General features: G+C 41.2%; 2 protein-coding genes across 5 annotated transcripts; one reads left to right on the top strand and one right to left on the bottom strand.

Annotated features, from left to right (window-relative positions):
- Window positions 1-3: 3 nt before the first annotated feature.
- Window positions 4-9,842, bottom strand: LOC134864719 (break repair meiotic recombinase recruitment factor 1-like). 4 transcript variants are annotated; one of them, XM_063883917.1, is made up of 8 exons: window positions 9,791-9,842; window positions 9,417-9,459; window positions 8,976-9,082; window positions 8,365-8,893; window positions 7,023-7,602; window positions 6,428-6,549; window positions 5,927-6,022; window positions 4-225 (listed from the first exon to the last, which is right to left on the bottom strand). In XM_063883917.1, exons 5-8 carry the CDS (start codon window positions 7,536-7,538, stop codon window positions 147-149), a joined length of 813 nt encoding a protein of 270 aa, XP_063739987.1. In that variant the 5' UTR covers window positions 7,539-7,602; window positions 8,365-8,893; window positions 8,976-9,082; window positions 9,417-9,459; window positions 9,791-9,842; the 3' UTR covers window positions 4-146. The 4 variants fall into 4 exon arrangements, with proteins under 4 accessions (XP_063739987.1, XP_063739988.1, XP_063739985.1 ...); XM_063883918.1 differs by lacking the exons at window positions 9,417-9,459; window positions 9,791-9,842 and having other exon boundaries at window positions 8,976-9,175; XM_063883915.1 differs by lacking the exons at window positions 8,365-8,893; window positions 8,976-9,082; window positions 9,417-9,459; window positions 9,791-9,842 and adding an exon at window positions 8,124-8,334.
- On the top strand, window positions 8,179-27,468 carry cc2d1a (coiled-coil and C2 domain containing 1A). The gene is made up of 29 exons (XM_063883913.1): window positions 8,179-8,254; window positions 10,042-10,100; window positions 10,348-10,418; window positions 10,542-10,677; window positions 10,820-10,926; window positions 11,284-11,529; window positions 11,610-11,925; window positions 12,577-12,686; window positions 12,773-12,845; window positions 13,513-13,620; window positions 13,717-13,844; window positions 15,514-15,586; window positions 15,672-15,805; window positions 16,562-16,649; window positions 16,767-16,843; window positions 17,001-17,096; window positions 17,582-17,704; window positions 17,934-17,992; window positions 19,983-20,099; window positions 21,412-21,485; window positions 21,573-21,631; window positions 21,723-21,874; window positions 21,976-22,066; window positions 22,148-22,303; window positions 22,729-22,860; window positions 22,946-23,072; window positions 23,189-23,265; window positions 23,493-23,540; window positions 24,394-27,468. The coding sequence occupies exons 3-29, from the start codon at window positions 10,362-10,364 to the stop codon at window positions 24,424-24,426; spliced, it is 2,997 nt and encodes a 998-aa protein (XP_063739983.1). The 5' UTR covers window positions 8,179-8,254; window positions 10,042-10,100; window positions 10,348-10,361; the 3' UTR covers window positions 24,427-27,468.
- The last annotated feature ends 531 nt before the right edge of the window (window positions 27,469-27,999 follow it).

Genomic DNA, 27,999 nt, shown 5'->3' with positions numbered 1-27,999 from the left:
TATTTTGGGAAGAACTAAGACTTTAAACACAACAATCCAGCTGTCAGTGACACAAAACAGACTGTAAACGGAGATACACAAACATTTGTACACTCGAACGCCTTCATTACTCAAAAAACATCGGGTCAACAATGAAAATCTTCTTCTCAACGTGTGGAGCTTCTGGAAGGTTTATTGCCACGCCGCAGGTTCTCCAGATCTCTGTGAGTGGCCATCACCTTACGACTTGAAAGCAACCAGAGATCAAATATTGATTTAATGGCGGCAATAACTTCAGTATTCTTTACACATTTGACCACAAGTAGGACACATTCAGGCAGGTTGAAGATGTTCAGTAAAGATGACGTACAGGAAAAAGGGTAAAAAAGGAACTACAATTATTGCTTATTTCCTATTGGATCATTAAAAAGTCAGTCACCCGGACCAGAGCTATATAGATACTAAGAGTTGCGACACTCCCATAGACCTCCGTTGTAAAAGATGGCGGCGCTTACTTCCGGGGTATGGACATCGAGATAGTTCCAAACATTGGCATTTGGGCGTTGGACCCCGTTCACTTACTTTGCGGCGCGTCGATTAGTTCCAGAGGTAAGTTGCTGAAATATTGACCTCTTTTGAATTAACAACTGTTTATATTGTATCACAGGCCCTTTATGATGCTTATACTGGTCTTCATTTTTATATGCACAGCTTAATTATCTATATTTTATCTTGGTTGTTACAACCAATTTCCAAGCATTGCCTGCTAGTTAGCTAGTGCGACTTCGCCAGCGGTGAAGGTAAGAGTTCGGTAATGACTCGTTAGTGACTTTTATATTAATTATGTTTGGTAACTAACAAGCAGGATTTGGATTGATTATCAGGGGGGGGTTAATTTATTTTGCTGAACCTGACCGTGTCAGCCATCGTTAGTTGGCTTTGCGTATGATATAAGATTAACTGCTAGCACTAGTAGACATAAGGTGGCGTTTGTGATTAATATTTCATTTAATATGTCATTGAATTTTGGGATATACTAACTTTTCGTTATGTTGACAGTACTTACTGTACTACGTTTTTTGTACTGTTCCGTGTTAACTTGATTGGTGAAGTTAGTTTAAGGGATGTCAACTCATGAACGAAGCGTGAACACTCAAGGTTCCCGTGATATATCTCAGATACTCATTTACTGTGAGGAAACTTTGTATTGTAATGTATATACTAGTTTAATGTTAACTAGTTTAATTTAACCAAATAAACACTTTGTTCAGCCTCATATCAACCAAGACGGCTGCTGCTGGCGGTGAACGGCAGCTGCTGCTGGTGGTGAACGGCGGCTGCTGCTGGTGGTGAACGGCGGCTGCTGCTGGTGGTGAACGGCGGCTGCTGCTGGTGGTGAACGGCGGCTGCTGCTGGTGGTGAACGGCGGCTGCTTGTGGCAGAGGCTGGTGATTGTGGCGGAAGCTGGTGGCGGCTGGTAGCTGATGAGAAAGAGGAGGCTGGGGGCTGCTGACGGTGGACCTGGAATGGAGATGCCAAGTACATCCATGGCAACGAGTAAGGTGTTTGGCAGTGGCCTAGATGTTATGACCTTTGGTGCAGTAGTCTGTTCTTTCTGTTGGGTCTTCTTTGCCTTTTTACTCTGACTCTTGCTGCCAAGACATCCTTTATGTTTACCCTTCCTCTCAGCCATGATAACCTTTGAAGCAATCCTTAACCTCAGCCTGACGTATGTCGTGAGGTTTTTTTTTTCAGATCATGGCATGAGGGAAGGTTGCTGTCCAGTAACATGGCCTCTTGTTCTAGCTGTGCCACTGCATTTGAGGACTCCATGAGGACATCAGTTGTCCTCACACGGAACAGCTGCTCCACGTTCTGAACAAGGGGAAAACCTCATCAGATGGACGGTAAAGTGCCCCCTTTTAAATTCTTTTAATTCCAGCAGAACAGCGCTCTCATTTTCACCATTGCTGACTAGTGCACACTGGCATTTCTCACAAAGTGAGAAGCTGATGACCCTTTTCACAATGTATCCTGCCAGGTAGTATAGCACACAGGACTCGGTTTTGGTGATGTCAGGTGGTGTTGTAAGGTCTACCAGCTGCTCCAATCTCAGAACCTCAGGAGGACTGCAGCTGCTGTTCTGCATGTCCAGGAAGTCTGCCAAGTGGTCTGATCCATCCTCCAGGTAACTGCCAGTATGCACTGGCGATAGGAACAACGGTGACAGCGCGCAGTGCATATTGGAACTCCAGGGGTGTCGGGACAGAGTTCCTCAGACGAATGGACGGAAATGTGTTTTCCAGGCAGTGAAGCTGCTTGTGAGAACAAATTTGAGCCCTTGTCTCAACAGGCCATGCTGGACCTCCAGGATTGTTGTTGTGGCCATCACCAGTCCTGTATGGACTGGTTTCCAGCTGCCCTTGGGACCGATCTTCCGTCCCCGAAACAGATGGATGAAGTCCCGGAGGAAGCTGATGGCCTTATCATACTCCTCCATCTTGAAATGACTTAGGGCAGTAACAGTGTTGCGCGATGACATGAGGTCAAACCAGTGGTCCACCTTCTCCAAAAACCACAAGGTAGGACTCTGGTTTGTGCTCCTCCGTCACCATGTACCTCAGGGCAGCACTCGTTGACTTGCTGAAGAGGGGCATCGCTGAACAGACCTTCATCTTCTCAAAATGGCTAGGCTCCAGGACGCCTCTAGACAACTTGGGTGCCAGATTTAGGGCCATGCCCTCTTGGTATGACACCAGATCTTTCAAGGGGCCAACAGACGCCACACTGGATGGCAGCTTTTCCTTGTCCACCACATCCTGTGGTATGGTGATGATGTGACCATTGACCAAGGCACTCTTCCATTTCTTCACCACGTGTAGAACGTCAGCCATGAAGTAGAGGCGCTGGTCTGGCTCCACAGGATGTGCTATCCACGGCTTGGCATAGGTCTCCCCAAATGACTTCCACATAGCCCTATTGGGGCTCCCCATGTCTGTGGTGATGTTTACCACGTGAAGCCCTATAGAGGCCGCTGTTTTCAAAATGGTGAGTATTGGCCTCGGCCGTGGCGCGACTGGCTGGGGCACCTGCACCGCAAGCTGGCGACCCGGGTTCGATTCCCGACCCGTGGTCCTTTCCGGATCCCACCCCGACTCTCTCTCCCACTTTCCTGTCACTCTCTACTGTCCTGTCCTATTAAAGGCAAAAAGCCCCTTAAAAAATATTGAAAAAAGAAAAAAGAAAATGCTGAGTATTATGGGCCGGTACATTGCACCATCAGTAGAATTACCACTGTTACCACTGTAATGGTAAGCCACAACCTGTTTCCACCGTGTAGTAGCACCAGCCAGCATGAACACTAAGGCATGAGTGGCCTGGCCTTTGTGGCCAGGTAGGGTTGTGTTGCCAAACAGCCTCACTGTTCCCAGATGCAACTTGATGCTGGGGGTGATGGACATCTCATGCAAGGTGAGCACACATTTCTTCTCCATTTCACTCATGCCATCTGCATTCAGCCTCAGCATGTCAAACACCTCCCCCAACACTCCTGGCTCTAGTTTGACATGCTGCATCCTCCTCTGAATGGTCCTGATGTCAGGCAGAGGCATATTCATTGCTTCGGAGCTGCCTCATCAGATCCTCCACTATAAGACCTGTCACAACTGGCCCTTGACGTCCTTAAGGAAGCCATACATATGGAACCCCTTCTCGGAGCGATTAGAGCATCCAAATGCTGCACATCCAACTATGGTATGACCTGATCTATTAAAATGTTAGTTGTGTAACCAATAGCCATCAGAACTCAGACATCATTGAAAATCACAGAGACTTCCCCCCAACCACTAATGTCCCTCTGACTTGGATTAGTAAGAGGTCAGAGTTCATGACCAAACCCCTAGCTCTACTTTATTGCTCGTTCTTTTGGTGTTGTTCTCACAATTGTTCTTCTTGCTCCTGACTTTGCCCCACCATATCCCACCTTTAGTTTTGTTGTTAAATTGGTCATGAAGCAGATCAAATCCACTCTTCCTCCCTCCCTGGACCCGTGTCAGTTTGCCTACCGAGCTAAACGGTCCACAGAGGATGCAATGACCTCCGCTATACACCCAGCCCTCACACACCTGGACACTAAGAACTCCTACGTCAGAATGCTATTCATAGACTTCAGCTCAGCATTCAACACCATCATCTCCCAGCAGCTTGTGCGTAACTTACAGACCGGGGCCTCAGCCTCTCTCTGTGCAACTGGTTGCTGGACTTCCTCACAGAGAGACCACAAGCTGTCTGGGTCAACAACAACACATCGAACACACTAACACTGAGCACGGGGCCCCCCAAGGCTCTGTATTATTTATATATATACATATATTATGTCTAATATATGAATATATTACTTAGTTTTTCTTTTGTATACCCCTTTTTACTCCCCCTTGTTTCAAGGTTCTTATCTTTTTATGTTATATGTTCTTGTTTATATTTGCACTGTGGGACTGCCAGAAACAGTATTGCAATTTTCTGTATGTATAAAACATGTGGAAACTTTGACAATAAAGTGGACTTTGACTTTGACTTACAGCTAAGAAAAATCTTGATGACTGCACTTACCTATAGACCCAAAACAAACAACCGTAAATTTGTTTTTATTGTTTTGATAATATGTGTATAGCTTAATGTTAAAATGATATTCTTAGTCTTAACATGATCATGTTCGTGTTGAGGTCCTGGGGGTGGTCACTTTCATCAGAATAACTGAGCTAGGCGAATGCTGAACGGACCACGGCAAACCTCTTAGCGCTACCACGATGGTGGGCTAATGGTTGAATCGGAATTTATAACCAAAATCACGAATCAATAAAACAGCCCAGTTACGTTAAAATGAAAATCATGAGACGTCTATCATCAGATGAATGATATGGAAAGGAAAAGTTAAGTTAGAACTACTAAAGCCAGTAGTGCGACCCATGATAACTAAGCTTTTCCCCCCAAAAAAGTAAAACTAATCTAAGTAATACACAGCTTTCCGTTGTCACCCTGCCTCTCCAAATGCAAAACTGACATTAACAAATATGCAATAACAGCTGAACAACTGTTTAGGTGTGTGTTTTCTTTAATATTTACCATTCAATAACGCAATCGCTGCTGTCAGTCCGATAGAATAACATGACAGCGCAGCGTTTGTTTGGAAATATCCGGGCTTACATGAACCAAGTGACTGCCCTGGCGGCACATCAAAGAGTGTCGCAACTCTTAGTATCTATATAGCTCTGACCCGGACCACCTCATTTCCTCAGGTAGAATTTATTTTGTTTACAATCTGTGTCTTTAAATTGTATTTGCCCTACCACTAAACCCATAGTATATCGGTTTGACTTTTCTAGATTTTATTCCCTCATTACACCATCTTCAAAGCCTGACTGGATGGTGCCATGCAGTCTATTGCTGAAACCTGATGTCCCCATCCAGCCAATAAGAGCACAGATGAGGTGGGAGGGGGGAAGAGAACTGACCAATGGTGTTATGAGTCAAAAGTCCAAAAGGGAAGAGAGGAGCAGTAGATGAATGCAACGGCAAGTTAGAGCCAGTGGTGTAAAGTAACTAATTACATTTACTCAAGTAAAGTACTTAAGTACTATTTTGAGAGACTTGTACTTTACTTGAGTATTTTCATTTATATTATTCTTTAATGGGCCAATTTGCATATTGAATACTTTTACTTTAGGTCTCTTTAGAGGATAATACTTTTGTACTTTTGCTTGAGTCACATTTTGAACGCAGGACTTTTGATTCTAACAGAGTATTCCTCCACTCTGCTACTTCTACTTTTACTCAACTACAAGATGTGAGTACTTCTCCCACCTCTGATTAGAGCAATACAAAAGGGTCCATAAAGGAGAAAGAATGGTATACAGTATTTGATTGAACAGAAAATAAAGGCTTTACTTACTTTAGAGAGGAGAGTTCTCTGATGAGCCCACAGATCAGGTCTGTAGCATCTTCATGGTCTGGAGGACCAACATCTTCCTCCATCACCTCCACCTCACTGGATGGAGAGAAGTTGGATGTATACAACTAAAAGTGTAACTAAACTGTCAGGCTTTCTATGAATCTATCTATGAACAAGACAAATCTTAAACATTGTTTATTATTTTACAAAAGAACAAACATGTAGACATAACATTATTACATTAATCAGATTTGGTCCAAATGTTATATTTTCTTCTGCCCTTGTTTATATTATTTCAGGTGTCAAAGTCTTTTTCTCTTTGTAATAACCTGTCAATTTGTAAGTTCTTTTTTTTCACAGTAGAAGCAAAAACCCACTGAGTTTCCCAATCCTCTACTGAGCTAAACCCTGAGTTTGTTTCCTCTTTTTTTCTCGACTGCCCCTTTCTTTACACCACTCTCAGGTTGCTTGTAGGATTTAACGTTTCCCCTTCTTCCTTACCTCAGAACGATAGTGTTCAGCTGCGAGTCTGTAACATAATCCAGGTACCCAGAACCAAACGGGTCTGTGGTGTCCGAGGTCTGAAGTGGCTCAGCGTTAGAAGAGGATCCAGCAACGTTTTCCTTATCACAATCACAAAAATAATTAGCCGTGTCTGTCTATAGTAAGAAAGTAAAAAATAACTTTCAGTTTTTATCTATTTAGTGATACTAGTGTGTTTTTAGTCAAAACAGATTGTGTCAACAAGTTTAAAAGCTTGCTTTTGCACAGAATATTCAAAGCTACAGTGTTTTGCACTAAAACACAAAGGTAATATATTTAGAAAAGCAATCTTCACATTTTAGAAACTTAAACCCTTTAGTATTTGTTATTTTCTCTAAAAAAAACAATATAAGGTAAAGGAATAAAACAACAATTGAATTGTGTTTTTAGATCAGTTGTCTGTTTGATACATTCTTTAATAGTTTCAGCTCTGACTCATAATTAATGTTCTTTTGTCTTAATCATAGAAGCCGCACGATTATGTGTTGAGACAAAAACTATTTGCTTAAATCACAATGACAAATATTTGATTGACGAGCTTCATGTAAATTACACTTTGTAAGTTTGTTCCATCACTCACGCTGTCTTTCATCAATGAGCCACCGGGCAGCGCTGCAGCCTCGCAGAGCTCCACAGTGCTCAATCCTCCTGACCTGGGGTCTGTGGGTGAAGCACCTGCCCCAGCTCCGTCCCCAGCACTCGCCTCCGCTCCGTCCCCATCACCACCAGTCAGCTCCTCTTTGTTCTTGCTTGTCCTGGTCTCACTATTCTCCAGCAGGACAGCAGCCTCCATTGCATCCCCGTTCTCAGCCTCCTCGTTTTGAGTTGGACTAGAGTACAAAGTGATGGCAGGACGTCGGTCTTCTGCTGACCCATCTTCCCGGTCTTTTATGTGTTCCAGAGGATTTTCATCCACAATCCCAGCCGTGCTTCCATCAGGTTCCTGCTGATCTGGATTCCCCAAAAGCTCTTCCTTTTCCTCCTCTGTTGGTGGTGGGTCTGACTTTGGGTCACCGGTTTGCTCTGGATCAGGCGCTATGACTCCTTCAACCTCACCACTCTGTCCCATTGGATCACACACAGCACTGGTCCCGTCTGAGGTAGTGGCAGCAATGTGGACTTCTGTTTCCGCCCTGTGTGTTAAAAAAAAAAAATCACAATTATTCTTGATGTGTGATATTCAGTGATTTTAACTTTTTTTTAAACTTATTTCTCAAGCAGTGTACATTTCTTCTTACACAATAGAGTACAGATGTTAATCTAAATTAAGCTGCATTACACAGAAGGGACACACTTTGCTTTTGAGTTCACTATGAATTGATCTGCTGATTTGCTTTATCGTTTGGTCTATATAATGAGTGAAAAATATACATCTTTTTTAAGCCCAAGGTGATGTCTTTTATGTCTTGATTTGTCCATCCAAAAACCAAAGTCTTTATTTTAAGGTGATGTTGAACATAGAAAACCAAGAAATCTCCAAATCTGAAGCAAAGAAACTTAATTGTCTGCCCTTTTTGCATTAAATCATTACTTTAATGACAAACTCTACTTCTTCCAACAATGGCCGTTGTCGTGAAAATGTTCAAATAAAACAGAAACTCAAACTGTAAGATATTCTACATGTTGTTTGTATTCTTCACTATTGTATTCTGACCTGTCTTCCCCTCCGCAGTGACTAGACTCAAGTTTTATATCTGGCTCGTCCTGCTCTGCGACACTGCCTGCTGGGATGGATGGTGGGGATGATAAGGAGGAAGAAGATATCATCTCTTCCTGAGCCACAAGGTCAGCTGTGATATTACAAGTCTTTATCTCGACTCTCTCCTGTCCTTGATTCCCATTTTTTTGTGTGTGCAAAAAGTGACTTCGCTCCCTCTCTGTCAGACCACACATACCCATCCTTCGCTTCTTTTTGGCTGGCAACCCCGCTGCTGCCTCCTTCGTGATTTCCTTGGGTTTTTCTTTGATGACTTCTTGTTTTTTCTCTGAATCACATTGAGAATTCTCCTTTGCAACCATTTGCTCATCCAAAGCAGCTTTATCACCCTCTTCAGAAATTGCACAGAAGACCTTGAGTTGATCGGTGCATGTTTGTGATGGGGATCTGTTACATTCCTCTGCAGTCATTTCCTCCTGGTACTTTCGAACACTGTTGCCTTCATTAACAGCATTTATTTGAAAGTCCTCCGGCTTAGAACCATTGTTGGGATTGGGGACTGCCGTCTCTTCTTGCTCTGCAAAAGCTTCAACCTCCACATGTGTTGCTTCTGAATGTTTTTCTTCTGTGTCATGGTCTTGTTTGGTGAGAGCAGAGTGTCCTGTTGCCTCATGCTGTTCTGTGGAAATTCTAGTAGATTCCTGAACAGGGGTCGGGTGGGACTGTAGCACTGTGGCATCTACTGCTGAGTTACTACCTTCAGTCTCCTTAAAATAAAAACAGACTTCATGTGAAGAAATTGGCATGATAATATGTAACTGTGAGTTCTGTTTGAATTACCGTAATTACCTGCTGATGGCGAGAAGCCTGGACATCGTTGGTTTCTGAGATTTCATCACTTGGACATTCCCTCTTCCTCGACCTGAGGGACCGAGGCTGCAGTGGAGCTGAGCTTACTGGGCACATGAGGACCAACTCAATTAAAAGAATCATTGTACCTGATTAAGACTTAGCCTAAACTTGGCATTTCATGGTAAAATGAAGCTATTATATATATCAAGTAGAACTTTTTCTTAAGTGTCAAAATAACGGTATTTAAAACATGTAAAATATATTAAAATTATTTTATAAAATCCTTTTACCAGAAGCACATCACTTATCTATTTTTTTATTAAAACGGTTTAAAAAAAAAAGATGATTTTTTTGGTATGACAGACCTTAATGATGACACTTAATAATAATATATTATTTCTGTTTGACAGTAGCACATTATAATATCATCTGCTTTACCACTCCCGTTGGTCTTTGCTTTTCCTTTGGTCATCTCCTTTTCCTTAAGAATAAAAATAAAGACAAACAAATAAAGACATAATAGCATTTATAAAAAATATCTTTAACGTAATATCAATCATTTCCCATTGTTACGATTGTATGTTGATGATTAGCTTATAGCCAGCTAACAGTAATTAATGTAGTAAAGGCAGCTAGCTAACAACAACCAAGTAACTGAATAAAGAAATGTGGAGATATGACTTTCGTCACGTTATTAAGTGTATTTGCTGCGGTTCAAAAATCTATATAAGTTATTTTAAGTGAATTACTATCGGATGAAATTGACAAAATGTTGCGTTATATATTTTTCCAACAGTCACACAACAACCCACCTAAAGCTTGAGGTGTGCGCAGTTAAGTTTCAGAGCATCTTTGGGTTTAACGTCACGGGGGTGTTTTACGTCAGTAATGGGTGTGTTTTGTCCGGCCGTAAAGCTCGATGTGCGTTTCCATGGGAGACGTAATTGTAGGAAGTAAATTCCAGAGTTCACTGTTCTTGTTTTGACAGCTCGAGCTTCACGTTAAATTACACTGGTCTGCTTTTATATGCTCTCTTGTCTTTTCTCCTATCGTTTCCGAGCAGTTTTCGAAAAATAACCGACCTGACTGGCTGTAAACACTACGATCCGTGAAACTATCAAGGTAAACAGCGTGCCTTTACATTCATTAGCTGAACATTTAGTGTATGTTGTGCTAGCTTTGAGCTAATTCGAGCATATAACTCGATACAGGACAGTGGGAACTGTTTGAATTATAGCCCTAAGTGCCTGCTTTTAACGTCGGTGCCCACTCTGCAGAGCTGCACTAGCGTTGGATACTGTCATTTGTTCACATGTCCAACTCCTTGTTTCCATCATCTGAACTAAATGAACCTCTCTTAACATTTAAGGTGGTAACAGTCCGATGAGTCGCAGTCGAAACCCCCCTCCCCGGGGTCAAGGGGCAGCACGAGCCAAACAGGTAAAGCCAGTCATGTCTGATAGTGAGATGTGTGAATTATTTCTACTGCTATTGTGTCAACAACAGGTATGAGTCAGAAGCAGTGTCCCTTTCTTTATGCCTGTCTGTCCTGCTGTTTCTCAGATGGGGCTGCTCCTTGACCTGTCCCCGGATGGAGGGATGGATGATGACGGAAATGATGAAGATCTGGAAGCAGAACTGCTGAATCTGGTGGGAGGAGGTGGAGGGAAAACACAAGGGAAGAAAGGGGATGGCAGGGGTGAGTGAGAATCTTTCACTGATTTTAATTTGTTAAAATGTTCCATTGTGAAATACAGTTGTCTCTCTTCTCTAATACCTGTGCGAGTACTTTTTTATATATATGATTAAGTGCTGATTGTGATGTATTTGTGTACGTACAGCTCCTGTTCCCATGGCCGATATAGAGCGAATGGCAGCTCTTTGTATGAAAGACCTGGATGATGATGACATGGATGGTGAAGATTTGGATGATGATGAAGACCTGCTGGTAACACACCTAAATTCTTGTTGTCCCTTTAAGAGCTGAAACCATTTGTGGAGTCATTGATTAGTTTATAATATAATTTTCTTTTAATAGATTGACAGGGACAGTCAATCAAAAATGGCAATCATTGGCTCCAGTTTCTCCAATGTGCCGATTTTGCAGCTTTTCTTTGTCATGTACTGTATGATAATACAAATGAAATGTAATGGGCATGGTAGGTCAAAGACTAAATGATGGCTAAATAGTGAAATAATGATCTGATTATAAAAATGATCTGTTACTTGAATTCATAATCTTTTTCATTTGCTTTATATATCTGGATTTTGTTAATTGTATGAACACCTTTGCTTCTGTCCATAGGCAGAACTGAATGAGGTTTTAGAGGATGATGAGGTTCAGACTCCTGCTCCGACCCCTCCTGCCGTCACACCGACTGCTCCCAAAGCAGGCGTCACCTCCCGCCCGTCTCCTCCTGCTGCTCCCAGCGGTGCAACTGGGTTAGAGTCTTGTCTATTGGAGCGCGTTGAAATGTATAAGACAGCCATCGCTAATGCCAAGACTGCAGGGGAGACAAGCAAAGTCCGAAGATATGACCGTGGTTTAAAGGTAAACTGGAAAATAAATAATGAAATATTAATTATAATGTTAAAAAACGTGTTTGCAACGTTTTTCTTCTTCAACCCTAGACATTGCAATCCATGTTGATATCTGTGAAGAAAGGAAAGCCTGTCAATGAGGAGGAGATCCCGCCTCCAGTTGCTCTCGGAGGAAAGTCCAACACCACAGCAGAGTCTGAACCGATCAAAGAACGAGAAATGCCGGAGCCTGCGCTGATACCCTCTCCTCCCGCCAATCAGAAACCTCTGAGGGAGGCGGCGCCTGCAGCTCCTAATGCAAAGCCGCTGCATCTGACCGTGCCACAAAAGCATAATGCTGCCATAACCCCGGGAACACCTGCCATCTCTCCCCTCACCCCCTGCCAGCCGAACACACAGCACTCAGGTAAACACATTCAGAGTCTCCTGTGGACGTAATAATAATCCTAATCATAATACACTTTATTCGAAAAGCTCTTTTATAAACACAATTACAAAGTGCTTTACATTACTACATCAAATGATGTACACAGTCAAGATTTTAAGAACGAAAACATCAAAATGTAACATAAAACATAATAAATAAATCAAAATAAAAAGTGTATAACGAAAACACGCAAAATAAGGGTTAAGAGAGGAATAAAAACTAAATAAAAATGATATTTAATTACAACTACAAGTGAATTTAAAGGAAGTTTGCTAACCTGAATTGTTCCACTAAAAAAAATTCTTAAATAAGTATGTAAATATCATCAGCATAAAATAATTGAATGATTATTGGTTAAAATGAGTTGTTGATCAATGGCTTTGCTTACATATCCTCAATAACTGTTAACTGACTGACATTTCTTTAGCTTTACTTACTGTCAATTGGGACATGTATTTTTTGACTATACTACTACTACTACATTCGTAAACCCATATTTCTAATTTCTTGCTGTTGCTGTTTCGCCCAAACTAATGTCCCTGTGAGACCAACCATTTTTTTGTTTTAGATTTACTTATCTCTTACTTTGACACAGGCACAGACACATATGTATGCTTTCCCTCCCTTCAGAGCTGAAACAGGCAGTGCTGTCCAGACAGAGGGAGTATAAGATCGCTGCCATACACGCCAAACAGGCCGGTGACATAGGCCTGGCGAAACAGCACTACCACACTGCCAAGGTAACAAGACCAATGTCAATGCTATAACATGCTCTTTTTGTTTGTGTATAGAAAAAGACTAATACAGTTTATATTTCTTTCTGCAGAAGATGGATGTGCTGGTGGAATCTCTGGACCGAGCTGAACCAGTAGACCTGAGCTCACTACCGCCTCCTCCTGGTCAGTTTAACCACTCTAAAGGAGTGTTTTTCAACTGCTACACTATTCATTTTGCTCGCATTTTCCAGGTTTGGATGATCACTCTCTAACCTTTTTGCCTTTAATGTTCTTCAGACATCACTATATAACCTCAAACTTGTACTGAATACTGATGAGACAAAACATGTGTTATTGTCATCCTATTTCTTCCTATTTGGGTCCAAAAGTGTCTGTTTTATTCCTAGGAACCCATAGCTCTGTCCTGCATCTTTCTGACATCCATACATAATGCTACAGAAATGGACTTGTATATGTATATAAAATTGATGCCGTTCAAACACAACTTGATGCAGTTTACAGTTGTGTCTTTACTAAATACAAGAAGACTACTTCACCTTTACTTCTTAATTTTGTTAATGAATGGCACTGCTTAACTATTGATACCCCCTTTGGTAGACACTGAATTGGGAAGACTGCTTTTTAGAAATGTGCACCTTTTTTTAAATGGTTTTACATTTTGGACGTTTTTTAGAGTTGTCTGTGATTATTTGTGTTTGTGTTAGTAGTACATGCTTGTGTGCCGCTTGATTGTTATTACTTTTTATATTGTGCTTTCCTGATTAAGTAATGGTTATGATATTAATAATAACCCTTCTCCACCCCTCCACTGTTGTCTGATCATCTGTAGAAGACGTACTGGCAGCTCAAAGTGCACCTCCTCCTCCTCAATCTTCCTTTAAACCTGCTGCCCCCGCTGCACCCGCTGCACCTGCACCAACCCAGGTGGCCACTGCCGGTAAGACTCCACTAGCCATAATCCTTCAGATGATAAAAAATAATCCCTGTTAAATGAAAATAATAAAGTGTGTATGTGTCTGTGTGTACTGCAAAGATCTCCCTGCTCCCAGCAGTTTGGGGGAAGCCCTGCAGCAGAGGATGGACATTTACAAGTCAGCAGCAGAGGGAGCCAAGAGCAAAGGAGACGATCGCAAGGCTCGCATGCACCAGCGCATCGTCAAGGTACACACCGAGTCCTTTAATACATTGTTGTTATTTTATTCCTCTTAAAGAAAGAGTTCAGCTGAATCCAATACAGATTACATATTGATGTACACTTCTCAAAGATACTGCTCATTATGATGCGCGTTGTATTCCTGGCTCTGCTGTCATTTGGATGTGTATTTTCTCATTTCCCTGAATAGCTGGTGTGTGACTCACTTTATTTTAACTGGAAATATACACGTTGCTTTCCCTCTGATGACTGCTGTTGCTCATTTCAGCTACCAGAATAACCTGCCGTAAAGGCTGTCTTGTTCTCTGATGATTGGCTAATAAATTGTGACTTCAATTGACTTCTGATTCAATTAGACTAGGCTGAGGCACGGTTAATCGATTAAAAAAGAACATGACTGATAGGACCAAAATGTGTTGTTTAGCAAGTATAATGCTTTTGTAGGAGCAGAAGCATATTTGTGAGTAATGCTTTTGTCAGTAATGTATTCAGGGTTTCCCGCAGAAAATTAGTCAGTTAAGGTGGTGGGCTGTTGGGGGAGAGAGGGCGAGTGTGAGAGAGAGAGAGAGAGAGAAGGCGTGCAGGGTGAGTTAGGCCTGCTTCGTCGCATGAAGAAGCCCGCAATTTTTGGTTTTTCCAATTCATGACACGGTTTTCTTTATTATTACTTTTTTTGATGCGTTCTGCAGAGAAGAGAGGCTGGCGTTGGTCACGGTGTGGAATGAGATAAAACAGGACAGAGTAACACGGCGAATATCGCTCATATTTCTTTTTTTTTTTGGAAGACCTTAGTTAAGGCGGCAGGCGTGCATTGCTTAGGCAGCCGCCTAAGCTGTAAAGTGCTGCGGGAAACCGTGGTGTTGATATGAATATATATAGTTTAACTCGTGTAGGAATGTAACATTTGCACGTTTTTGCACTTGCAATATAAGATAGGACACTTTATTGTCCATGTATGCTCAAAACAACACTATTTAGTTTGGCTACAATCAATTTTATTCAGCAGCTTTATAAATATTTTAAAAAGTAAATATTAGAGCTGTAACAATTATTTTACTAGTCGATGAATCAGAAGGGGATGGGAAGTGTACATAAAACACTTTTCGAAAAGGGTATGCACATAATATTTAACATAAAAACAAATCTAATTGTTAAAAGACAGAAAATGCTGTTTTCAGCTTCTCCACTACGGAGATTTCCTGCTTATCTCTGACAAATATCACAGTGAAGGGAAGAAGTTTGTGGTTTGGACTGACCTACAGAGCATGTTGAGACATCAACACACCTTGGACTCTGATGAACAGCGATGGAAATGTAACCAAATAATCAATCTATAAAATTGGTAGCTTAATTATAATGTTAATTAGTAGCCCTAAAAAATAATTATGCCTTTTATAAAGACTCAAATAAAATACCATACATGGATGTAACCTGTACAGCTATTGCTCTTTTTGCATTAGCAGTAGTTGTTAGATATCGCTAGAGCTAGTTTTCATATACAGCATTTTCTTTTTCTAGTTTAGGACTAATATTAATACTTATTTTAAAATACAAAACATGTCAGGACCAGGAATGCACTGGCAACCCGTTTCCCCTATACAATACCAGTACATGTTAAAAAGTGATCCAACCATGAATTACTTTTTAGTTATCTATCATCTCTTCTTTTCTTAACAGCAATACCAGGATGCCATCAGAGCTCACAAAGCTGGCCGCCCTGTCAGCTTGTCAGATCTTCCTGTGCCACCAGGTAACTTTCTCCAGGTGTGTTTTGAGGGGTGTGTCTCTATGTACTCTACAGTGACAGTAAGTCATGTGTGTGTTTGCTTTTCTAGGCTGTCCGCCACTTCAGGGCTCAGAGGGGGGTCAGCAGAACTTCCTGGGTGTCCTGGAAACGGCTATGAAAATAGCTAATCAGGACACAGACGCAGAAGATGAAGAAGAGGATGGACCAAGAGAGGCTGCCAAGGTAAAAATAAAAAAGTAAAATAAATAAATGCTCTACCAAATGGTCAGGTTGTTATTGTGCAGCCAACACACCTGATTGGTTGCCTTTAAACCAAAGCTAGTAATGTTTTATTGTTTGCCATGCCAGCTTCTGTGCCGTCTCTGCTGCACCTCCTGCCTCATGTATCAAGTTAATGTTAGTTATCACAGTTAAGTGTAAAATGTTGGTATTATTATATGTTTTTATATCATTATCTTATTTAAGTTCATTTAAGTTCTCTAATATACTACTTAGAGTTTTCAGATTTTTTCATATTATTATATATATATATATTTATCAAACTATTATTGCTCCTCATTTGATTAGATGTTTAATGTTTTGGGTTTTTTTCTTCTTTTTTTCTTCATGTAAAAAAAATGCTTTGGATTTAAGGCAAACGTATACTGCCTGAGAGAGTTTCATAGAGTTGGAGCCACTACTTCAAAGGCACGGTCACTTTTTTAGTTTTCAACCGAGAGCGAGGGACAGCCAGGCCCTTGTCGAAAGTGACCCACTGGCGATGTAAGGATGGAGAAGGGCACATAGGTACTCAGGTGTTTGTCCTTGCAGGGCTCTCTGCGTGATAACAAGAACCTTAAAATGAATTATATTCCGGATGGGAAGCAGATGTGTATCAGTTGAAACTGACGAAACAAAGTTTCATTTTTAGCACACAATCATCTGTATGCACGTTTGATTGCATTCCTCTGACGACCATGTTGTTTCCTTTCCCCGCAGCCTGCAGTGCGTCCGCCTGCACAGAAAGCAAAGTCCCCGGCTCCTCAGCCCCCTGGAGGCTCCTCAGCCCCAAAACTGGGGACTAAAGGTGAGTGTGCGCGTATACCCAGATGCCTGCCTGCATGTAAAAAATGTGTCACACAAAGTGTTTGAGTGTTACACGAGGCAGAGTTTCACTTTTTTTGTCTCTTAATTATCCCTGCAGCCCAGCAGCAAGTGGATTTCCTGTTGCTAAGGCGACAGGCTTTTTTGCGTGCAGCTCTGCGCTCCAAACAGATGAAGGTAACTTTTTTTTTCTTTTCTTTTCTTCACATAAATTCCCAGTCCTTTTTGCATTTTGTGTAGATGTGTTCATCACAGTCTGGTGTTGTTGCTCTTTGGAGCTGTGAACACCTGGTGTGTTTGATTGACACATCTGCTGCCATGTGACTGTTTGCAGGACATGACGGGAGCAGCGCAGCACCTCCGCCATGCCAAGGGACTGGACCCCATGATCACTGCTGCAAAATCAGGCCTGCCCGTCGATATCACTAAGGTCATACATATAATCTTACGTGCAAATTGATGCCATATGAGAGGAAACAGATCAAAATATTGTGTCGGACGTGTCGTCACGGGAGAAACAGTGTGAGGAGTGTGAACACAGAATCAGCCAGAAATAGAAGACAGGAGGAAGGAAGCACGGGGTGAAATCAAAACACCTTTCTTCTCACCCTTTGTGTGTTTGTGTCTGCACCTGTGCGAGTTTATCTGCATATTTTCAGAGGCTTTCCACTATTCATATTGCATATTTGTCTCCCGTATGACTTTCTTTCATTTTGCCTGACTTTTATTTGAAACCTGTGCCTTGTATTTCTCTCAGTGTAATATCACCAAGAATATTAAGCTTGTGCCTCTGTTAGTTTGTCTTCCTCTCCGTCTGCAGAATATCGCACAAGCTTCGATCTTACTTCTACTTCTGCTGGACAGATTTTGTTTTATTTCGCGCCACACTAACTGTTGACCCTCTCTTCCTGACAGATTCCCAGTGCTCCAGTCAGCGAGGACGACTACTCTCTGGGTCGCTCCCGCACCTCCCCTCTCTCTCCCCGCTCCAGTGAGCAGTACCATGGCCTCATGGACCTTTTAAAGAAGCAGCATGAGGTCAGGGCATGTCTCTCCCTTCTGCTTTTATAAACATTTTAACAAAAAAGCACCTAAACTTAGCTTTTTATCAGGTGTTTACTGACGTTGATATCATCCTTGTCATGAAGATTTTTTCATCTATTTGTGCAGCTTTTAAAGTCACCATTGTTCTTTATTATAACGTTGTATTGTTTTCTTTTGTTTTCACCACCCCAACTTCTTTCTTTTACTTTATCTGGAACTACAGAAATGTCTGGGATACTCTCAACAGCTCATACTGCTGGGCAATGTGGCCGAAGCTCTGAAGTAAGACTCATTCCTTTAGTTGTATATTTGTATGTTTTTGTTTTTGATTTACTTTATTTTTTTTACAAACATAACATATAAATAGAATACATGGAGATGCTTACATAGCTGCACCCATTGTACATCAGTGATAATCATTCATGTCCTCCTTGGACACCAAAAGGACATACAATTTCCTGATGTTATGAATTTTCATATTGTACAAAAATAATCAACACATTACAGACATTATCATCCCCCCTTCAACAAAACCGTTTTGTTAGTGAGAACCAATGCAAAGAAAATAAATAAAGAGGTGCTGTTAGAGGTGTTGCCTTTATTAATGGGGACCATCTTTCTTCAAACTTATCTGCTTTCAGCTGAAGTCTTGCTGTCATTTTCTCCATTAAATAAACATTGTTTACCCTGTTTCTCCAATGGACTATGCTAGGGGGCTGCCGCTTATATATGTATGTTCTAACACATCACCGCAGCCATGATGGAATTTAAAACCTGTTATTTTCTGAGGTTAAAGTAATGTTTGTGTCCATTCACAATGCTATTTATGGTTAAAGTTGTAATTAAATATTTGAGTAACAGGCCACTGTGAGCGTTCGGGCTCACACCTACGTTCCCAATGATGGAAGGACCACTCGGTACTTTGAAACACAATGAAATCTTTATTACAGAACAGTACTTTTGCAATGGTACCGGCGGGTAGTGGCTCTCGTCCTGCGGGCGAGGGGAAACAGTCCTCACTAAGGCCCCGTCTACTGCAACAGACCAGAACCAGGTTACGACCATGACTTTAATCAGGTACTGATTACCTGATCCTGATCAGCTGTCTGGCCTCCGGCTGAGCCACTCCTACCACTCCAGCAGCCGGCGCCCTAACCACACCCCGCTGCCACAGCCACATATAATAATCAATCAGCCCGCGTTCCCACACGCTACCCCATATACTGTATGACACACACACAACCAGCCCACCCATCCCGCCGTCCCAACAGGTCCAACAACTACTTTTTTACACTGGGAGGGTTAAAGGGAGGGAACAGACAACATCCCTGCATGTCCACCCTGCTGTGAAATTGGCATAAAAAAGACGATATAAAGAAAAAGTTACAAAAACAATGTCCAAAAAACATTACACTGATACATTGGATGCACACAGGAAAGCCATTAGCAATCAAAACCTGAAAACAAAAGCTACAATAGGGACTTCTCCCCAACCCCCAATCTTCTTCAAATCTCAAGGTTTCCCCTTGTACATGGTGTTTTCGTTTGGTACACAATGAAAAGGCAATGCTCCATCTAGAAATACATGCATCTAGCTGTGATGCAAATAGTTTTTAACAAGAAACAAAGGGAGCTTCCAAAAGCATTATATTTGATGGCTAAGTATCTTTTTTAAATGATACATGAAATTAAGAATTTCTTCATAATTTACTACTTATGTCCCAAACTCTTCCATTTGCTAATCCTGTGCAAACATACCTAGATAATTGTTATATTCTATTATAATAAAAGCAAAACAAATCAAGTAATTTCCTCACATTTGAGAAGTAAATGTGTTACATTAACATGCAAAATGATTTTTGAGATTAGTATATATTTAAGTTGTCTTCTACTGATGGACTAACACATTAATTTAACCAAGCACTTCATCACAGTTGCGGTGTGTGCTGTCACTGTAGCAACACAGACGGTGCTGTTTAACTTTCATGTCACGCTGCATATTTTTCATGTTGTCCTCACTGATATTTCTCACTGATTTTTAACATACATTTAACCACCAAACAACAAGCATTCCTGAACATTTATTATTGCTTATTTTTCCTCAGATATGCAAAAGGACAGAACATTTCTTCTCCATGGTTCATGCTCCTAAAGTGCAGGAACACATGTGTCTGTTATAGCAAATAGATTTGTTTGTTTTCATTTCTGTCTGTGACCTGTGACAATTCAAGTATTTGAGACTTTATATGAACATGTCTTTGTCTCTCGTCAGGTTTGAGAAGCTAGTTGAGGAGTGTATGAAGTACATCGAGATATTGAAGAACGCCCACGCCAAGGGCCAGCCGGTCCCCAAGTGCCGCACAGAGGAGAGGACCTTAAACACTGTCAAGTGAGTCGGCAAATACACTCAAAGATAATGAGTCATAATTGATAATCATATTCCAAACATTTGTATTTTCTTTGAATGTTCTCAACAAGAACAGAAAGAGTTTAAATCTGGTCTGTTTAAGACTCATAACCACTTTGGTGATCCCCTGACTTCTTTTGGCTTTGAGTGAAATTCCTTAGCTATTATTAGATATTGTACTAAAGTAAAAGTAGAATTACCAGAGTGTAGGAATACTCTGTTACAAGTAAAACTCCTGCATTCAAAATGCTACTCAAGTAAAAGTACCACAGTATTGGCATCAAAATATACTTAAAGAACCAAAAGTAAAAGTAGTCATTATGCAGATTGGCCCATTTCAGAATAATATATATTATGTTTTGATTATAATTAAGTGTTTTCAAAGCTGGTAAAGGTGCAGCTAGTTTCAATGACTTTGTATACTGCAGGGTAGCTTGTGGATTTACTCCAGGTGTAACTAAAGTCTGATTTAAGGGTTGGTGATATTTCACATCATTAATCCAAATCTGTAAAGTAGCTAAAGGTATTAAATGTAGTGGAGTAAAAGTACAAAGTAGCAGAAAATGGAAAGTAAAATACATGTATCTGAAAGTACTTTAGTACAGAACTTAGTTACTTCCCATCTCTCTCTGTTATTGCCCTCCGGTTGAGTACACACACTCATGTAAACCACAGAATGATTTTTCCCTTTAGCATGATCATCCAATAAAAACTGGAGTTTGTTCATTACTAAACTAAAAATAAAAACCATGTGGTACTCTTGTAAAACACTTTTTGGAGTGCATGTTTGTGAGATTCTGCGCTAAACCATAACTTCTTTAACTTGCATGTAATGATCAGGCTGCTTTGCATCTGAGTTTAGTGATCCCCCCCCTAACCCCCCCAGTCTTTGTGACAGCCAAAGGATACCAGCAATTTTATTCTTGAATATCCCTGAAAGAAGTTCAAATGTAACAGTCAGTAGATCATCGGGTCATCTGTATTCCTATTACATTGTTCTTTTAAGGAATTGTAAATATATATTTTTAGTAGAAGCTTTAAAACTGAATTGATGTTTAATTTGGAACTCTTTTTATTTATTTGTCCCTGACTACAGAGGTAGATGAGTCAAATTGAGTTACTGTGACTCACTCTGGCTCTGCTCCAGTATCACACCGAGCTAACAGCTAGCAGCCCCTGGCAGTGACTCATTCAACAGTCAGGATTTGTTGGCTTTCAGTGCTGCTGACTGCTTGTTTTCTGTCACTCTTGGTGCTGTTAATGAGTGATCCTTACTCTTGTTTCTGTTGTTTAGGGTCCACTCCAGCCTGACACTCAATGACCTGATACTGTACATCATCAAAGGCATCAACCTCCCCGCTCCAACAGGTACTGCAGCCAGATCCAACCCTCTGCATTAACCCGGCAGTAATGTATCAAATGCATGCTCCCTTACCCCTCCCTCTCTGCCTTCAGGTGTCTCATCCAACGACCTGGATGCCAGTGTGAAGTTTGAGTTTCCTTTTCCCAGTGCCGTAAGAATCTTCCTCCCTCACTCAAAGTATGGGCATTTCCCTCTGTTTCTTGATGTGTTTTAATGCATTCAGTTGTTTGATATGTGTGCAGGAGGAGGCTCAGAGGGACAAAACGGGCACAGTAAAGAGCACTAACAGCCCGGAGTTTAAAGAGACTTTCAAACTCAACATCAACCGCACTCACCGAGGCTTCAAACGAGTTGTCCAGTCCAAAGGAATCAAGTTTGAAATCGTCCACAGGGGGTAAAAAAAACACCACTTGCTGGCAATATAGGCAGCACCCTATTTCACATGATAATGCATCCTGTAATTGTCATGTTGTGTTTTTGTCTCTATCTCTACAGAGGCCTGTTTAAGACGGACAAAGTTATAGGCACTGCTCATCTGAAGTTAGAGGCTCTAGAAAACCACTGTGACCTCAGAGAGATTATAGAGGTGAGCGTTGATCTCCAGCTAACACAAAAGCCGATGTACACACCAGGTGGATCTCAACAGTGCGTGTATGTGTTGTCGTAGGTGATGGATGGACGTAAAGCTACAGGTGGCAAGCTGGAGGTGAGGGTGAAGATCAGAGAGCCTTTATCAGGAGTCGATCTGCAGCCGGTGACGGAGAAGTGGCTGGTTCTCGATCCTGTGTCTTCCCTTTCTCCTCCAGAGAGACAAAAGGAGCGGGTGAGTTTCCCACTGACCTGTGTGTGTGTGTGTGTGTGTGCACTGTGGAAGGAAATTGAAGCCTTAAATGAATACATGAAACAAACTAATTATCCAATCCTGTTTTCTACATAGTTTTCATTCTTTTAGCATTCCCCTTGGGCTATTTTAAATCTAGGGTTTCGTTGCTTTTCGTTGTTACCCCTTTTTTGCTGATTATATAGGAATTCAGTTCAAATGTGTGCTTCATTTGGAGGAAAAAAACAAACTTGTGGAGCAGCTTTCAAGGTGCGACAGCTTTAAACCTCAGGATAGGAGCTGCTGCCCTTTGATTTATTTTATGTAAACATATAGCAAGGCCTATACATGGAATAACACAAGCTTACCCCATTGGCACAGAAATAAATTGATAGTGAAGCCTCAGTGTGTATGTGTGTTCGAATCAGGCTCCATCTCCTCGCTCCAAACCCAGACATGAAGCGAGCAGCAGGAGCAGTCAGCCCAGCAACTCTCCGCCGCAGTACAAACTTCACAGCTTCAGCATCCTCAGCTACGACAGGGAGCGGCTGGAGAGAAAGGTATGTGTGTGTGTTCGTGTATGCGTGTGGTTGCCACGGCCCCAAGTCGCAAAAAGTCATGCTAATCATTACGCCTGTCCCTCAGATTGGAGAGTACCGGAAGGCACGACGGGATCCCCCATCCGACCTCGTCCATCAACACAAGGAGCTCACACACAGACTGCAGTGGCAGAAAGCCCAGCTGGAGCGAGGCTCTTCTAATCTACTCACCGGTAACACACACACAGACACACACACACACACACAGAATACATATGTGTTACTCCTTTTCTGACATGTGTTAGTATATGACTCCTCAAACACCCACATTTCCCTCTACCTTGTGCAGAGTATGAAAATGTGCTGCGGCGCTCCGTCCAAGGGTACGCGGAGTCTGTGAAGAAATACTCCAGCCAAGGCAACAGGGTGAGTACACCTTTGTGTGTGTGTGTGTGTGTGTGTGTGTGTGTGTGTGTGTGTGTGTGTGTGTGTGTGTGTGTGTGTGTGTGTGTGTGTGTGTGTGTGTGTGTGTGTGTGTGTGTGTGTGTGTGTGTGTGTGTGTGTGTGTGTGTGTGTGTGTGTGTGTGTGTGTGTGTGTACATGGTGGATCTTATTGTGTGATTTGTATTCATTTTTTTCCTTCTCTTATACAGGACGCTGCCAAGGACGCACTTGGCCGGCTGAAGATGGTCGAGAATGAGGTAAGGGTTGCTTTAAACCAGAGGTGGGGATTGGATTAGTATTACCTAGTCTTTAATTTCATAATTTTAGACTCGATTTGACAAAACCAAAACAAACGTGTAACTGGATTCAGACTTAGATATACCCCCAAAACCCAAAGATTATTTAGAATGTTTTAATACTTAATTTCCCAGATCCACATTTGAACCAATATAGATAGCTTTAAGTCAAGATTAAGTCAGGGCCTTCGCTCCCTCACTCTGGAACTCCCTCCCCAGTCATGTCCAATCTGTCAACACTCTCACGTCATTCAAAAAAAGCCCTCAAAACTCACCCTCTCACTCTTGCCTTCAACTCCTAATCCTCTGACCCCTCGCCCCATCCCATTCCACCTAGCTTAGCACTTTACATTTTGTTATTTTTCTTTACTTGCTTGTAAAGCGCTTTAAACACTAAGAAAAGCGCTATATAAATAACATGTAGTATTATTATTATTATTATTATTATTATTATTATTATTATTATTATTATTATTAAGATGCAGAAGAGCACTATTGAGTTACCTTTCCGAGTGAGTGCGAAAAAATCATACCTACGATAACGTTGTTCCTGTACCAAAGCTATGTGGTGGTCAACACAAAGAATGACAGTATTCAAAACCAGCAGCTCAGAATTAGTGAAAAGCACATAATGACTTGTTATCGACTTTAAACTCTACGTTTAGTACTAGACTTCAAGACTAGGGCACAAAGGCCTGAGATTAACATGTGAATTGCAAAACCATGACTTCATCTAGATACTGTCAATACAAAGAAACGTTTATCATCATGAATGTGATGTACACTGTAATTCCCTCCTCTCTCTCTGCTTCAGCTGGAATCCCTGAAAAGGAAACGCACGGGATGAGAGGAGAGTAAGGGAGTGGAGGCTTGGCTGGAGTACTGTTACTTCATCGCTCTCATTCACACTCCTATACAAACACTACAGCGGGTATTACAGCACCTTTAGCATGATTCTATGCTGCTCATGTCCTTGACAACTGCATGAATCAACTGGCAAAATTAATCATATCATTTGTGTCCCTTGTGGTTAGACGCCTGCAACGGAAATTACAAACTAATCTGTACCTACAAAGGGACACAGAAATTAAAGCAAGCATTAAAATGTGTCATCAGTTAAGGGATAGGAGGATTATTTGCACTTAAACTCTAAAGAAAGCTGCTTGTAAAGCACGGCTTTACAGACATTACCTGTGCCCTGTTAATCTCATTTTTCGGCTAAAAAATTGTCAATAAAGAGATATGTCATCAGATTTTTACATTTGGCTGCAGCCCCAGAGAGTATATTGGTGTCCACAGATGACCAAAAAAGGTGTGTGTGTGTGTGTTTGTGTTCTGACGTGTGTTTAACCAACAAACTGAGGTGTTCTTAACCCCTTTTCCCATATTTTATGTGTGTAATGAGCTTAATCTAATCTGTCTGCTCCAGTGTTCCCAGATTACAGTAATCTGCTCCATTTGGAGTGGTGTGATATGGGAATAAAAAAACGGGGCTTCGGGGCGCCGCAGCCTACATCCCATAATGAGGGATTAGTGTTTGTGTCACCAAGGAGACGAATAGATCAGACGTAGAGTCGCCTTTAGGGCTGGGGAGAGGGGGGTGTTAGCAATGCACCATGAATGTGGTGAAAGCTTAGCTCTGCAAAAGAATATATTCATCTTCTTCTTCTTCTTCTTCTTCTTCTTCTTCTTCTTCTTCTTCATCTTCATCTTCATCATCATCAGCTGATTGTTCTTCGTTGTCTTCTTCTTCACTGTCTTCCCACAAATTCCTTTGCATTAATTCAAAGATTATTTAGAGTCGCAAGTAATAGTCCGCTCTGCTTGGATTTTCTTCAAACTATTAAACAATGTTATGTAAGCCCATTATGCCACCTATTACAAAATAATTAACAGCTGCTGCGTCAGCAGTTTACTGAACAGTCCAACTGAGCTCTCCAGTGGCAGCACAGTGGCTGCTGAATAGTCTGCACACATCCAATATGTGTCGGTGAGACTGGGTTATTGCTCATATCTATTTCTGTTGCCCCAGACATCCCTGTCATAGGCATCCTTGTCATTCCTTTCTACTTTACACTTATTTGTACCAAAATTCAGATGAACCCTGTAAAACTTTATGAGATGTGTGATAAATGCAGACACCTGGAAATTAATAATATTGCCACAACAACACTAGATGTTAAAATGTCTCATATCTGCTATAAATTCCCTGGACAGATGTTTCCTCGGTGTGTTTGACAACTTGCTAACTGTTGATCCACGCTGAGCGCATTCAGCCAGGATGTAGCGGACTACTTTAAACTAACTGTATGTTTTTATTAGACTCTTCAGAGTGGATATCTGTTAACTCCACTAATAGTTTTTTTCGGTCACGTGACACCGCAGGAATCATGTGTTTACTGTAATCCACCCACTGCCTCCACCCATTAGCAAATAATCCTGGTTAAAGTTGAACTGATAGGCCCTCCATAGTCTCTGTTGATTTTTATGTAACACCCCTTCCCCCCATTTTTATTTGAATCTGTCAGGAGAGGATGTCGTCTGACGCTTAGTGAATGCTTCGTTATGCTTTTGATTAGTGGATATTAGACGGACGGGGCGGTGGGGGGACAGTTGACTGCCTTAAGTCACATGATGATGGCATTTTGTTTAATGCCATCTTAAAGGACGATAGCAGTGTGGGGGCAACTTTTATCTCCTTAACTACTGTCAACGTTTTTCCTGACAAATGATTTTATGCAACACACTTTCAGAGTTGATATATTTTCCCTACAGTCAGGCATGTGTTTGCGTTTATTCCATTGCAGTCGCATAAAAATCAGTTAGAGATAATGTGTTCATGGAAATCAATGGCTTTCTGAAACCGAATAGTTAAATAGCCAAACAGCAATGTTTTAAAACCCAAGGCTTCAAATGTCTTGTTATGTCAGAATGACAATGAAAAACAGACACTGAATGTACTTGTATAAATACAAAGAAACAACATATTATCAGCAGGGAGTTGTTTTGACCTAAACTGTTTAGACAGCAAAAGTAATTCACACCTCTTAAACACAGCAACATGTTTTTTCACTTATATTGAGCTGTGATGATAATTATCTGTGGCTTGTAATAAATGGGCTAAAACCAGCAGTTTGGTCCTGCAACAGAATGAAGTTATACTGAATATGAACACGTAGCTCTGATATAAACCCGGGTTCCTCTTTGAATGTGAATGAATGTTTTAACACTTAAACCAAAACTGCAGCTGAACAGCCCTTTCTTTCACTCTAAAACCTTTAACCCCATGTCCCCTCAAACACACACTCACACACACACACCTACCACATCACCCCACTCCAGTAACCTCATGGCCTCTGAGGCTGGGCATGTTGTCAGGGCAACATGCTCATCAGCATTCAGTGTGTTAGTTGGATGTTCAGGAGCCGAGCAGAGGGACATATTGTTAAAGTTTGTCCTGCTGGTGACTCATACTCCACACACACACACACTGCTTCTTGATTTGTGTTGGTTTGTTGGCTCTTCTCTCTGTTTGATCCTACTCTGTAATCTGGATGCACTGCCCTTAAGAAAAAGAAGAACGTTTGGTGTCATTTGTTGTTAATATTTCTGTCCTGATCTGCTGCAGTAAGTGTAATTATCTGAGCTTGGGGAAAATATATTCTTGAACCTATTACCTTTTTCTTCTGTTAAATCATGTAAGGGCAATCAATATAATGTAATATTTGTATACAGTAAATATACAGCATAATATGCTCTGTCTCTATTTTTACTTGTAAGTCTAAGATGTGTGCAGCTCAAACGGGGAATGTATGAAAGCCTGATTATTAAGGCTTTATTATCTTCTGAATGAGGTTGGTGTTAAGATGAATAAAATGGTGAAACAGCACTGAGTGTGTGTTTTTACTTAACTGAACAATTTTGATCAGGTTTTTCAAGTTTGGCCTGATATCTAATCAACAATTTACCTTAAACCCTGTTCCCCTTTTAACAGTTTTGTTTTTTTCCTCTTACTATTTTGTGACCTATTGTCATTGTTATAGAATGTCTTATAAATATGATTTAGACTGTTGATGACATGTAGAAGTGTTAAGATAACTTGTGTAGGGAATTGGTAGTACACGGTATAAACAATGGATTTCATGTGATCTACATCTTTAACTAGTGTTGGCAGAACTTTATATACAGTATACAGAACCCAAATAGTCAAAAAGTGAATACACTTAAATCTAAAGCTGCAGTGCTTATTCGACTTATTGATCAGTCAATCGGTTGAAAAATAATGACCACTATTTTGACAATCAATAAATCAAACAACAAAGCCATACACTTAGGTTTCAGCCTCTGCTGGGTGTTTCACAGTTTTATATCATATTGAACTAAATATTGTTGACGGTGGTTGAGTAACGGGGCTGGAAAT

This window comes from Eleginops maclovinus, chromosome 5 (assembly GCF_036324505.1).
Source record: "Eleginops maclovinus isolate JMC-PN-2008 ecotype Puerto Natales chromosome 5, JC_Emac_rtc_rv5, whole genome shotgun sequence".
NCBI lineage: Eukaryota > Metazoa > Chordata > Actinopteri > Perciformes > Eleginopidae > Eleginops > Eleginops maclovinus.
The sequence above is the reverse complement of the archived record's forward strand: the minus strand, read 5'-3'. Positions and strand labels throughout refer to the sequence as shown.